Source organism: Paramormyrops kingsleyae, chromosome 13 (genome assembly GCF_048594095.1).
Source record: "Paramormyrops kingsleyae isolate MSU_618 chromosome 13, PKINGS_0.4, whole genome shotgun sequence".
In the NCBI taxonomy this organism is placed as follows: domain Eukaryota; kingdom Metazoa; phylum Chordata; class Actinopteri; order Osteoglossiformes; family Mormyridae; genus Paramormyrops; species Paramormyrops kingsleyae.
Genome location: NC_132809.1, coordinates 32,149,244 through 32,163,340, shown reverse-complemented (window position 1 = coordinate 32,163,340; position 14,097 = coordinate 32,149,244). Strand labels below are relative to the sequence as shown.

General features: G+C 42.1%; 1 protein-coding gene across 9 annotated transcripts in view; it reads right to left on the bottom strand.

Annotated features, from left to right (window-relative positions):
* The window catches only part of LOC111849658 (protein MTSS 2-like), a 63,365-nt gene extending 49,524 nt beyond the window's left edge, over positions 1–13,841 (bottom strand). For 2 of the 9 annotated variants that reach the window (XM_072698659.1, XM_023822731.2), the window contains exons 1-3: positions 12,378–13,367; positions 5,211–5,272; positions 4,782–4,855 (exon numbers count right to left, since the gene is read on the bottom strand). In XM_072698659.1, coding sequence (XP_072554760.1) covers positions 4,782–4,855; positions 5,211–5,272; positions 12,378–12,446 — 205 coding nt within the window. In that variant the 5' untranslated portion in view covers positions 12,447–13,367. Of the gene's footprint in view, positions 1–4,781; positions 4,856–5,210; positions 5,273–12,377; positions 13,371–13,763 lie in introns of those variants that run through there. The other 7 variants (XM_072698658.1, XM_072698660.1, XM_023822730.2 and 4 more) reach the window with 7 other exon arrangements.
* Between the last annotated feature and the right edge of the window lie 256 nt (positions 13,842–14,097).

Below are 14,097 nucleotides of genomic sequence, written 5' to 3'. Positions count from 1 at the left end.
GCTCTGTCAGCTACATGGCTATTAAAGACCCCCCACCGACGACAGCACGGCATCACCACAGCCTGGGCCCCATCTACCTTTTCAGGGGCCCCAGGCCAGGCTTCACCTGGGAGGCCCCTCCACCTAGAATACTGATGATCCTTTCACTTCCCGACCGGTCAAGTCTATAGCCAAAGCTAGCCGTAATAACAGTGTTAGCCCTCCGACGCAGACCACTGTCTTTTATCCAGAATGTTCTTTTCAACATTACAGACAGATGTGGGTTCTTTGAAATCAACGCTGTGTGGCAGATGACTGGCGAATGGCATCATTCACCAGCGACATAATGGTGCTGAGCCACATCACAAGCCTCCCGTCCACTGCGCCCTTGCTACCTGAATGAGATAATTGGCCTGCCCTCTCCTTCCTGATTTAAAAGCTGGAGCAACTAAATGGACTAGTCATCTCAGGGGACACCTGGTCTCTGTGTGGGGACAAACAGGGTTGGTTTGCTGAGCTCATGCTATATTACACATTACATGTGTATTTCAGTTAGGCTTTCATTTGTGTGTATTTCAGTCAGGCTTTCATTTGTGTGTATTTCAGTCAGGCTTTCATTTGTGTGTATTTCAGTCAGGCTTTCATTTGTGTGTATTTCAGTTAGACTTTCATTTGTGTGTATTTCAGTCAGGCTTTCATTTGTGTGTATTTCAGTCAGGCTTTCATTTGTGTGTATTTCAGTCAGGCTTTCATTTGTGTGTATTTCAGTCAGGCTTTCATTTGTGTGTATTTCACTCAGGCTTTCATTTGTGTGTATTTCAGTCAGGCTTTCATTTGTGTGTATTTCACTCAGGCTTTCATTTGTGTGTATTTCACTCAGGCTTTCATTTGTGTGTATTTCACTCAGGCTTTCATCTTAATCTATGGACCACTTCGGGGTGTCATCATGAGCCAACCCAGCACCCTTAAAACTACTTCTGCTTTTTATTAAGAAACCTTGGAGTTTTTTTGGAACGCATTTTCCATGATTGAGCAGTCCCAGTTCCGTAAAAGAGAACACCACACCTTGTTGCAGCAAGGGCTGATTCACTCCATTTTCCTGGCCACTTAATTTGCTGAGTCTGGGCTAAAATAAAGTTCAACTTGTGGCACATTTTCTACTGTCAGTAATGAGTTTTAGGTCGTTTCCCATGGCCAAACATACACCCCCTGGTCTTACAAATTATCCTCTCCTAAAATAAGTAGTTCTGCTTTACTTCAATAATAAAGGCTTTACCAATTTTAAATGCTGCAAATGGCAAGAAAGAATTTGATTTTTGCTAAGAATGGGTATTTATTTGTTGCACCCACATTTTTGTGCAATGTTTTACATGACACTTATACACAATGAAATTGTTCATTTTCCTGCACTGGGAGGACATATTAAAGAGAACTCTATTGGGGGGGGGGGGGGCTTTACCAGCATATAATAGGTTTCAATCACTTTAAGACAGTTATGAAAATGAACCTGGGAACCTGGAGGAAGCAGCCACATTTTAGAAGGAACACTACACCCACCGGTCTCACAACAACTGTCACACGGTCTGAAGAGAAATTTCTAGTTAGGGTGTCAGAGTCCCTTCCCTGTACATACTGAAGCAAAGAAAACTGTTTAGCATATCTGGAGAACGGAAAACACGCTCACACTCATAGCAGGCAAGCACACCCTGGGCACAATTAATTCCACCAAACAAACACACCCGCATCCATTCCGCCAAACAAACACACTCACATCCATTCCACCAAACAACCACACCCGCATCCATTCCACCAAACAAACACACCTGCATCCATTCCACCAAACACACCCGCATCCATTCCACCAAACAAATTCACACGCGCATCCATTCCACCAAACAAACACATCCGCATCCATTCCACCAAACAAACACACCCGCATCCATTCCACCAAACAAACACACCCGCATCCATTCCATCAAACAAATTCACACGCGCATCCATTCAGCCAAACAAACACACCCGCATCCATTCCACCAAACAAACACACCTGCATCCATTCCACCAAACAAACACACCCGCATCCATTCCACCAAACAAATTCACACGCGCATCCATTCCACCAAACAAACACACCCGCATCCATTCCACCAAACAAATTCACACGCGCATCCATTCCACCAAACAAACACACCCGCATCCACTCCACCAAACAAATTCACACGCGCATCCATTCCACCAAACAAACACACCCGCATCCATTCCACCAAACAAATTCACACGCGCGGTTAAATTGCAGTATTCTCCACCTTATGATCAAAGCAATTCTCTTTATTAGAATTACTGTCACAGAGACACTGTCATCCCGCTCCTGTTCTGCAACAGACAGGCAGTCAGACAAGGAAGCCTGTAATTTGTCACGCAGCCGAGATACGCAGAGTGCAGTCCACAATGGTAATAATCTGCAAATCATGTGCTGAAAGCATCCACACTTCAATTAAATACAACTAGTATGTCCAACAATAGAGGTATTGTTCAAAAACAAACAGAATCATAGTTCTTCTTTCCACCTGCCAAATGAATGATTTTTTTTTAACTTTTTACAAAAGACAGTGATCAACAATAAACTAGATGCAATCAAACCACTGTCCATTAACTGAGATTTCTCCTATGCTGACATCTCCTCCCTGGTACTTATTATAAAGGCACATCATGAAGAGTAGCACTGTGCTTAGGATGCTTTATAAATGGAGTTCTTCTTAACGAAGTCTGCAAGAGAATCATTACCCAAGATCCCCATTCCCTGGCTCCACAGGGACAGGCGGTACATGTGAGCATTAACAGAAACTGTTTGTCTCATGGTGGAGGTGAAACATCTCCTCTCTGAGGTCCTGGCACCCAAGCCTTATGGTGCTTTTCCACTACCGCCAAGATCTGAGCTGTACCCAAGCTTTACGGAGAACCGACAGATTTCCATCATACAGAATGTAAGATATACCCGAGCATGGCTCTGTGTACTAGCAGGGCCGAAAGCTTGACCAAGCCAAGCTGGTTGCATCACTGACATCTGATTGGTTGAAATGCACGGATATCCCAGTGTTCTGCACATGGATTATATGAAGGAAAAAAACGTATATTCTATGTATTATTCATTATTAGTCGTATCACACATTGCAGTGTATTGATGCATTCCTGACAACTCAGAATATGAAAATTTCCAACCACCTACTTTAAAAAGTACTATAGAACAGCTAAATAGAATGGATTCTTAATGCAAATTCACTCAAAGCACACAGATGTGCTAGGAAATTAGCACACAGTAAATCATGATGTACACCGTGTGAACAGTAAAGAAGCATCTCTTCGGTTGTACAGTATGTCACTGTCGCTCTCCAAACCCAGCAGCACCTTTACCAAGCCGACCCTTCTGCAGCAGAAAAAAAGAAAAAAAGAAAACCGAAGAGAGCTGGAACCGTGCTCGGAGACGGCAAAGAGATACTGTATAACATTGAAATGCAATTGTAAATCTCAACCTGTCTCTGTGGCATAGTGTTATTTGCCTGACCAACAGTAACGTTATTCAAAACAGCTACCATGGGCACAAAACCACTCCCTGTTATAACTATCAAGCCCCAAGCATTTTCATAAATCCTTTCACTTTCACTCTTGCCTTCCAACGTGTCCATCCAGCCTGCTTCTGTGGGCCTGGCCGGCTTATTATTCATCAACAAACCCCAGGTCACATGACCGTCAGGAGACAGGCAGGTGCAGCCTTGCCAGCTGGACCCCAGCATTTACAGCATATCTCAGCCAAGCGTTGAAGGATTCTGGGTCCTTCCAACCTCCACATTCATCTTCTTCCCAAACTTTTGTGTTAAAATAGGATAATTACCAGAAGGGCTTTTTAACTGTCAAAGCAGGATTGGCACTTGGCTTTTGCTGGCAGAGCTGTGGTATCACCGTAATGGGACTACATCTGCTTGTAGATCTGACCTACCCAATAAATCCACCACCTCCACACTGACCACGTACTTCTGCTGACTGATCAAGGTCGCCACACGGCAGACCCTGTATCTTTGAAGGCTCTCTTTTCCCCGTGAACCTAAAATGAGAGGACTAATTCTTCTTTCTTTCCATCCATCATTCCAGTCCTCTGCATAACAGCCACAACTATGAATTCCTTTTCCATCATAACAAATGTTCATAGTGGGCTTCCATCTGTCTGGAGTTGATTTCCTGAATGCTAAGAGTTTGGTGTTCATTCTCCTGAGGTCAAATTACAATCATAGCGCTACCCAGCTTTCACTTCCAAATAATAAATTCATGATCAGCACCTACTGTCTACCACAGTTTCCACTCCGAAACAAACTTACTAACAGATCCTCACAATGTAGATATTCAAAAACAGATCACATGATGCTTGCGACTTAATTAATTTAAAAACATGTTGTCGTTTTTACTTAATATCGCAGCATGAAATCAACATGATGTGTCACAAGATTTAGGTGAACCAGATAAAATCCATGTACTGTAAGTCACATTTCTTCATTGATAAAACAAATAGAAAACAGTATTTAATAGCATACAGCAAATTTGTCGTTAGGAGCAAAAGAAATATTCTGCACCTGTGGAATCTGGGCCCTGTGCTGCCTTGGATAGATGCAACATTGACCAGAATATAGGGTTGGAGGACAGACAGACCTTTGCCCCAACCCATGACACTGCCCACTCTCCCAAATGTGGCTTACAAGGCCTTACCTCACCTAAGCTCCACCCCCACGCCCAGCTAAATAAGGAGCCCTCACCTCTGGTGTTGGTTGCCATGTCTGCCACCTTCTGGAAGGCATCGAGGAAGGCCACCGCTGCCAGTACCGTCGTCCTAAAGGTACAGGGGGGGTCACACCATTCGCTTATGCAGTGGAGCGGCAGTGGCACACACATGAAACTTATACTTGCAACTTAAACTTGCAGATATTGAGTTATGGAGCAGTGAGATGAAGGGTGAAATCAAATCTACCCCAGTGTCCCTTATGATTTTCTGCCTATGTTCAACTATTTTTAAAGAAAGTTTGAAATTTCAAACTGAAAAAAGTCCCGTTTTGAGTATGATTGGGCAGTTGTGTTTCAATATGGACACCACGTCCCGGATCATGTAATCGGAGAATCTGTACTGAATATCCCTATTTACCGTGCACATGTGGTGGCAAACAGCGAGGCATCTGGTTGGGACTTACCTGAGCTGGGAGTGTAACTTGGTGGCCTTGGCATTGAAGTCCTCCCACACTGGGTACGAGCACTAGAAGAGCAAACAGATGGGCAGGTGAGACTCCTAAAGATACTCACACCTAGACGTCAAGCCAATGTAGATCAGTTCTCAGGTGCACACTAAGTGGAACATGAAAAAACTTCTAATGCCAGGTTGTGTACTCAAAGGTAGCAATTGCATAAAGAACATCTGGGTACTGGTGAAAGGAGCAGACCTGTCACTGCACAGCACCTGTTCCCTCTGTGAGCAGAGGTCTATCAAGATATGAACAGTTACAATTTATTTATTTGCCAGACACTTTCATGCAAAGTGGTGTACAACTGAAACGAGGGCTATACAGTCCCTGGAGCACCTGTGGGTTAAGCTGCTTAATGGGGAATTCACTCCACAGACTCTGGGATCTGAACCAATGACCATGTGAGCAGAGGCACAGCATCCTTAAACCGCAGATCCATACACCACCCCCAGTGCTGTGTCTCAAGAACAGGGGGTCTTGTGTTCTAATTCTCCGACCAAGTATGCAAAGTATAGAATGACAAACACAGTCCTTGAATAAAATGACTTTGCTAGACATTCGTTTTCAGTCAGCATCGGCTCGCAATAAATACTACTATTATTTAAGGTACGCCATATTCAAACACTTTCTTTGTACCAAACACCCCTTATTTCACTGCATTTTGCAACTAGTCCAGCAAGTGATTTCTTAAAAAGAAAGTACTTGACCATAAGGTTGTGAGATTTGACAATTTCAGACCGTGAACGATTAAAATATCTCCACAATCTGCCTTTACAGAGCGACTGATAGCACTGTACTACAGAGCACATTCTCTCATACACGCATCTAAAGTTGTTTTGTCACAAAAATCCATTTCGACACCAATAAACCGGTAATAAGTAACAGTATGTAGAACCTTCCTCTCTTTTGATCCCTTGTCCGAACATGCAATGCGAAACATGAAACACTTTCCCTAATTGCCAACATAGCAGCATGGACGACGTAGAGGAGTCGGTCCCTATAAAGAATTCAACACCAGTAATATGGAACTTGTTTGGATTCCCAAAACTGACATGGCGCAAACAGCAGTTATTTGTAAAATTTGCAAAGATAAGGTTTGCATGTTGGATGGCAGCAGGGTGAACCTTTTCACCACCTCGAAAGAAGTCGCCAGAAAGAGTACGGCGAGCATGTTTTTCCTTTTAGGTTTGGTTGTACTGTTCAGCAACTTGCAAAACAGTTCTAAAAACAAACATAAAAAACAATTGTGATAAGACTGTGGACCGTGGCCGAGTCTAAAAAAAATTGTAATATGATTTTATTGCCATATTGGCCACCCCTACTTGAACATGAAGAACAATAATAACAGCAAATCATTGTGCTATACAGAGCTTTTTTGAAGAAAAAATTAAACTTAACTAGCTGTTGGCAAAGTCACAGATTGAAGATGTGAATCTCCCCCGTGACACTTTAACGAACAGGCAGTTGGAAGATGAATGGATGGATGGAATATGAATCGCCGTTGTTTTTCCTCACATGCAATCCATTTCTTTTTAAGCACAAGCCAGAAACCAGAATAGCCAAAAACGGAAACAGAAAAGCCGATCAGGAGGCCCAGGATCGGCAACCCAGTTCCCTGTCACCACTGGAGTGGGCTGTGTGAACCGCAAGTCGAACTGGACACCTAAACTGAAGGCCTGCTTAAGGTATCAGGTACCAAGGCGGGGTGGAGCTTTGAAGCAGCCCTAACAGGAAGAGTAGCCATAGTAACAGGAAGAGTAGCTATGGTAACAGGAAGAGTAGCTATGGTAATAGGAAGCTCAGTGCATCATGAACACCCTCATCATGGATTTCTGTTATCTGTACCTATAGGCAATGAGAGGGAAATTTTAGGTTGCACCATTCAAAAACCCTCAGTTTGAATACTGGATTAACCAGTATTTTAACTGTCTAATGGTTAATCCATAAGTGGTTAGTTAAATAACACTTCTCTGTGCCTGACTGGTGTTTCGTTTACTGCCATCCGAAAAAGCAGAGAGGCCGGGTTTAGACAAAAGTTCTGCTTCCATCAGAGATACCGTACGACCTGGAGAAACACACGCATTGTATGGCCGGTATCAGACATGCAGGGAAACGTGGCTGAGAGAGAGAGCCATGAAATTCAGTTAGCCGTATCTTAGCAAAGGCTACAATCACCAAAAGGCTCATTTTAATTAGAATGCTCAACATTCCCATTTGGCTACCTCATGATTCACATGCAATACCCATCCTAGGAATTCAGTGCAGCGACGGCATAGACCAGAGATCTTCTTACAACAGGTCATCACCCCTGGATTCCATCAAACTTAGTCTATTCCTGACCTCATCCATCTTCAAAACACTTTTATACATCCAATAAAAGCTCTGTAATGGGACTACAACCTAGAATGTGGTGTTAAATTATTTGCTGGCAAAAACAAGCAAAATGCACTTAGTCAGAAAAGGACTAAGTTCATCATGTATTCCACTTAATGCTTCCCCCACAGTTTACAAGTGCAAAGGACTCTGACAGCCTTAAGGCATTTATATTTAATTGGTACATTTATTTAATATCTATACTAAACAATATCAACAAAGATAAAGTAAATAAATACACCAGCATGTACATAGCTTTAGAAAATGTTCCACACCAAAGCTGAGTGACAAATTCAACAAATGCCTCCAAGAGATCGGGGGACTTTCACAGCATATTTATTCGGCCAAATAAATAGGTGTGGACAGTGGATAGAGGAGACTGGGCAGAGTACGGTATAGTAGGACAGCAGAGAATGGTATAGTAGGTCAGCAGAGTACGGTATAGTAGACCAGCAGAGTACGGTATAGTAGGACAGGATTGCCAATTTCAATTTGAAGAAATAAGGAACGCCTGCCCCCAGGTCCCCGACGATAATATTTCACATGCAGCAGGCCTATTGGTTCAAAACAGGACACACCATTTTAACACATCAGAAGGGTGCCATCTCTAGAGGGGGGGGGGGGGTAGGACGACGTGGGATTAAGAGAGTTGCGCAGCTCCTCACATCCAGACACATCCGCCCATCTTAATGAATTCATATAATTTAGCTTAAGTTACACCATATACCTTTCGGAAGCTGGAAGTCACATCTTAGCCCGGGAGGTACGCAAGCAAACTGAACGGGACACGGAGACACTACAGGAGCCTGCCTTACACATTCCTCTGTATTTGTTTCTGGTGACCAGGATAAACCATTTTACACATCATCAATAATCTTTGGTGTGTAGCACATACACTATACATATTACAGACCTCTAAAATAACACAATTTTAGAGTGTTGGAGGGTATAAACAGAGAGATAGTGAATGATTTATTGAATACACACTACTCAGTTTCCAAAATGTGGTCTTAGGCAGTATTTTCTGTAATCGCGCTGATAAACCCTGCATCTGTCAGACGATATTCGGGTTTAAACAAAGAAGCGAGCCGGTAACATGATAACTGAACTTCTGACGGAAAAGTTTCAAATTCAAATCCCGGGAGAAGCTATAAACTACCTTTTATTTAGACTGTTAACCTGAATAGCTTAAGCCAATTATTCAGGTGTGTGATTACAGGGGATAAAGCTGAGACTACAAAATGTGCAGTGCAGAGAATAACTATTAAACATTATCATATGTTTCTCAGACAATAATACTGGATGATTACAGTGACCAGAGCAGCACCCAGCCCTCAGTCCAGTGGAACTACTTTGGGTAAAAACTGAAATTTGGAATTAGGGCACAACTAGTGAAGCATAATAATGCTTTAAGGGAAAGATGGAGCACAAGACCACCAGCGTAGGGCAGAGTCTCCACAAAGCCCTGAAGCCATCGTGCTATAAACTCCTACTCATAATCACAGGCGCCTCATGGGTCCTGTTTGGGATTGAGTAGCGTGCAAGGCTGGATAGAAGCTGCCGCTAAATGAAGACACAAGATAATCGAATGGATGCATGGATGGATGGATGGATGGATGCACATAAATGCATAAGCATTTGATTAACAAGAATTCATTTCGGGCGCTTTAGCTGAGGCAAAAAAAAAAAAAACAACTGAACAGCATCCTCTTTAATTTGCATTTCCTACCATGTCCATCCAAACATCTCATTGACTCGTGTGAAAGACAGCAGGATCAAACCAAAGACTGTGGTCATGAAAGAAAAAAAGGAAAGCTCACACCCCCACACACCCCCGGCCTGCCTGGTTTATACCCTCCGGCGAGGCACTACTTTCTCTATTTCCATAGTTTCTTTATTTGTGAGACGGGATCTGCTCCCTATAAATTAATGCATTCAATTTGCTGTCCTGTATGACGGCGAGGCTCAGAAAGACATAAAATCAATGGCAGTTCCGTAAAAAGACCTCTGCATGGCCATTTTCTGCTTTGTCACCGGTGGAAAGGTCATTGAACGGCTCTTCATCTCAGCGAAAACTGCAGGCAGGTTTCTTTTCTAAGAAACATTGTGGGCGGTTTTTTTTGTTTTGTTTTGTTTTTTAACCCAACTCACCAAATCATCATCTGGCCCACCACCATCAATACCACTGGTTCTTAGACCACCAATGGATTTGTTCCAAGGATTCATTCATGGATTTATTTAAGTTTCAAATGTATTTCAAGTTTCGATAAAAAACGAGTCCAGTCCAGATTAAAAGATGGGTTTAATGTCAAACACCTATGAGGTTCTTCTTAAAATGACTAAACATAAAGAGCCATACTGCCTTCGAGGAACAGAGAATGATTAACAAAGTGTATGGTGCCACAGTTGCATAATCTTTAAGAGTTTAGGTTAAAAAAAAAAAACACTTACTTCATAATTCCTTGCCACCAATGACAGTTATATTGTCAGCAAATAATGGCTGCGACAGCTTTACTTCAAGAAATTAAAAAAAGAAAAAAATCAAAGCCTGGCATCCATCCAACAGCAACGTGAGAACAAAACAAGATCACATTCAGCTGTAATGTGCCAGACCAGAAACCAGCCGAGCAGAGACACTGCTGGTTCTGCCATCACTGCCCTTGTAGAACGGCTAACATGCAAGGAGACGTGATGGGGACCCACCCAGTTTGTCCCCTTTAATCATTATCACTTTGACACGTGTTTGCGACTGTGACTGACGCGTGCGATAATATCTTGGCAAAGTGGAATCACCATAAAATCAAAGCAAGAACTTCTGATTTAAGATTTTACTTTTCAAAGTGAGACCTCAATGGCATTGATGACATTCAAGGCCAAGGAGGGGCGGTTTCAGATGAAGGCAGAAAAGGCAATTACAACAAACAGGCTGCCCAATCCATAGTTTGTACAATCCAGGACACTGTTCAGCTTATAACACAACAGGCCAGATAAGCAGCATGAAGACAACCAACTTTTCCTAAAATGACACGGGGAATTAAACTACAATTCTCAAAACAATCAGAGGTCCCCTGCATCCAGCAATAACAGACTGGGAATGTAGAATGACATCTTAAATTGTTTCATTGAGTATTTCCTTTACTCAGCAATGACACAGAGGAGGCTGAAAGCTGCAGCAATTTGGAGGTCTCAATGCCTAAGAATGTAACAGTTTGGATATATTTTCTTGACAAAGATAGATCAATAAAATATAGCCCATATCATGCATGGATTAGTCCACCCAGTATGAAATAAACATGAAGTCACAAAAATAAATATAGCCTACTTAAAAAAAAAAACTTCATTAGCTTTTCTAATTTTGGTTTACGTAGTTATGATGCACATTCTCTGCTGTGGAATTAATTAGCTTTATTTTTTCCAGTTTTGTGGCTATGGCTGCAACTTAATTTTCTTGACACATTCTTTTCTATGGATATTTCATGCTACGACCCCCCGTCTTGTGATCGCCCAGTTACTCAGATGACATGGTGAAAACATAACCGACAGCATTATTCTATGGAACAGGCAAGAAAAGCAAATAACAGCAGAGTGTTTCAATTTTGAAAGAAGAAAATAAAGTTTCCCATGGGAATCATTAAACCTTTTTTTTTTTTTTATTTAACTCCCAGAGCACTTAAGATCACTCCTCAGGGTAGTTAACTACAGCGGCTAAGATCGGTCCAGTCTTACCGCACCCTTAATGCAAACCATCATTTCACAGACCTAACATATGTAGACCATATGCAAATTATACCAAAAAATACTAACTGAACACTTTTCGGGGTGCTTTTAAGACCGAGGTATTGCATTATTATGTATATCATCCACGTATATTTTTAATTTTCTTCTCTCGATTTAAATTTTTGCAAATATGCCTTTTGCGAATGCATTTTCTCTTAGTGAACAGGCTTTTCACTGGAGTTCAGTGACACCAGCACCACAGCGACAACCGCGATTACTGAAGCTATTCCGTCCGTCCGTGTGCACAGCTGTCACTGTGGCAACAATGTGACCCCGAATTCAGCAGATTCAGTTCAGAGACGATGAGGATAGGCATGAAACACTCAGGAAAATAAGTGTTAAATTATGAATGAGACACCAATAACAGGGAAGCCGTTAATTAAGGTTGTAGCCGTTCAAGTTCTCATTGACTTTTGCGCGCTTGAAAAGGATCAGCGATGTTTAGCCTAAGAATATATTAGTTCTGAGTACTCAGGTTGTCGGATTGTATAGATTTCCCCAGCCCTTTAAAATTGCGGTAAAAAAAATTTTATTTGGATTTTCTCCATTTGCGAGACAAATATGCAAGCTATGACATTCATACACAGAAAGCAACATAATACTGCGGGTGATTGCGAAGGCATTGGCTTAGACAGCACTGTTTGCAGGCACGTCGGCTTTCTGTTGTACCAGTCATTTAACCTAATGTTAAGCTGCATCCTAACACATGCTCAGGACTTAAAATTACTATTAATACCTAAATGTACAACTATACAACTGCCGTTTCTTCACGCATAAAAATACAAACTGTGCCCCGTGCATAAAATAAAGGTAAAAAATTAGTCGCCAAATTAAAAAACAACCCCGTACAAGTGAAGTCGAATTAGTGGTGGCGGGTGCTAGAGAAAGGGGACAAGTGCATCCGCATACGAATAGCCTTACATTTCATTTATTTGGCGTGTATTTTTGTTATATGGTATGATACAGTACCTTCATGTCATTAACGATTGCCTGGAAGAGCCCTCCAAGCGCTCCACACTCTTTTTCCACCGTCTCCATGTTAACAAATCCACCTTTCACAAATTATTTAGTAGACCAAATTAAAATAAGAGAAAAAAAAATCAATTATTTCCAATGAAGAGATGGTGACTTTCGGCGTTTCTTCTCCTCCACTGTGCCCTCCCTCCCTGGAAACAGGGATGTATATTTATGATTGCCAGAAAATAATAAACAAATGAGATGAAGTGCTGGCGGTGGTCCCTTTTCTCTACCCCGTTTACGATCAGCGTGTGATGAAGAGTGGGGAGGTTTCTTCTCTCCCCTCTCACGCCCGGATTTACTCTTCAAGGCAGAAGAACACGGGGACATACGGCCGGAAGGGCATTTTTATCCTCAGAGAACGATTTAAAAAATCAGAATGAGCCTCTTGGAAAAAAAAGGATAAAATAAGACAGAGGCAAATCAAAATGTGAAAAGGCGTCCCCCAGTGAGCGCTGGGTTTACAGTGATTGGACTGTAGGCAGCCGTCTGGAGGCTGTGGAGTGGAAGGGCTGTAATCCGATCCATGGGAATCGGAGGGGGGCCCGTCCGCCGGCTTCCCTGTCACACGCCTCCTCGCCCAGACCAACATACGGGCACACAAGCGCGTCCGTATCCTGTGTCGCTTTCTAAAGGGGTTGGCTGGGTGCATGGCTGGGTGCATGGCTGGGGGGTCCACTTCGGGGAGACTTACTGCCTTGCAAATGAAACCGCAGCGTGCTTGAAGGGACGCCTTAAGCTGAAAATGCAAGGTGCTTTGTCTGGAAGACTCTTGTAAAAGGGAGAAAAGTGAACGTCTTGTTTTTTGTTATTCGGACTAAAATACCATTAATGCTATGGTACATAAAATAAGTTAGGTACAATTTTTAACAGTAATGAAACCTACTCTTAAACATTTAAGATATGTATTTAGGACAAAACTACATATGCAATTGTGTTTATAAACATTAAGCAAGTATGCAAACTTGCAAAGTTACATCTCCTGATTTCAAGGTTCACGTGCTATTTACCGGGATAAATGACTAAATTAATATAGTGCAAAAGTTCAAGCTATTTGGCGCAAGTCACTTTTGATCGAATTTTAATAATAAAAATACTGAAGCGTTCAAGTGTGGATAATTTAGGCCGATACAAGATCCAGGAAATCAATGACTGATTAACGGCATTCATCCGCCTTTGGTGTACACTCCCCGCAAAATCGACTTTAAGACGGGTTTTACAATTCGTAGCACATGCATAAGACTAATATGTCTGAGTCTAGCCTAATTTCAAAGATTAATTTCTCTCACATTTCACCCATTTACAAGTCGGCTATTTACTTAAAGTTAAGGAACTTACAAGTGTAAAGCGCAAAGCTTAGCCCAAGACTTAAAACAGTACGTGCACTTCGTAACAATCCCACAGTCAGGAGCGCGCAGGCGCTAACAGATTTTGTGCACATATAAGCCACGTTACTCGCTACATTAATTTAAATGGAAATCAGCTGCAGGTTGACAGCTCTAAGTGCTGACTTGTTAAAACTTCCTTTCGGATATCGGAGCACTTTCTAGAGGGTGTTAACGTAAATAGCGCTTCCCTATCACATCCACCATATTTGTCAGAAACTGTGGTTGAGTCCATGAAACAGCTTAAACTTGTGAGAAAATTTCAATACTAACTTTTGACACTGAAT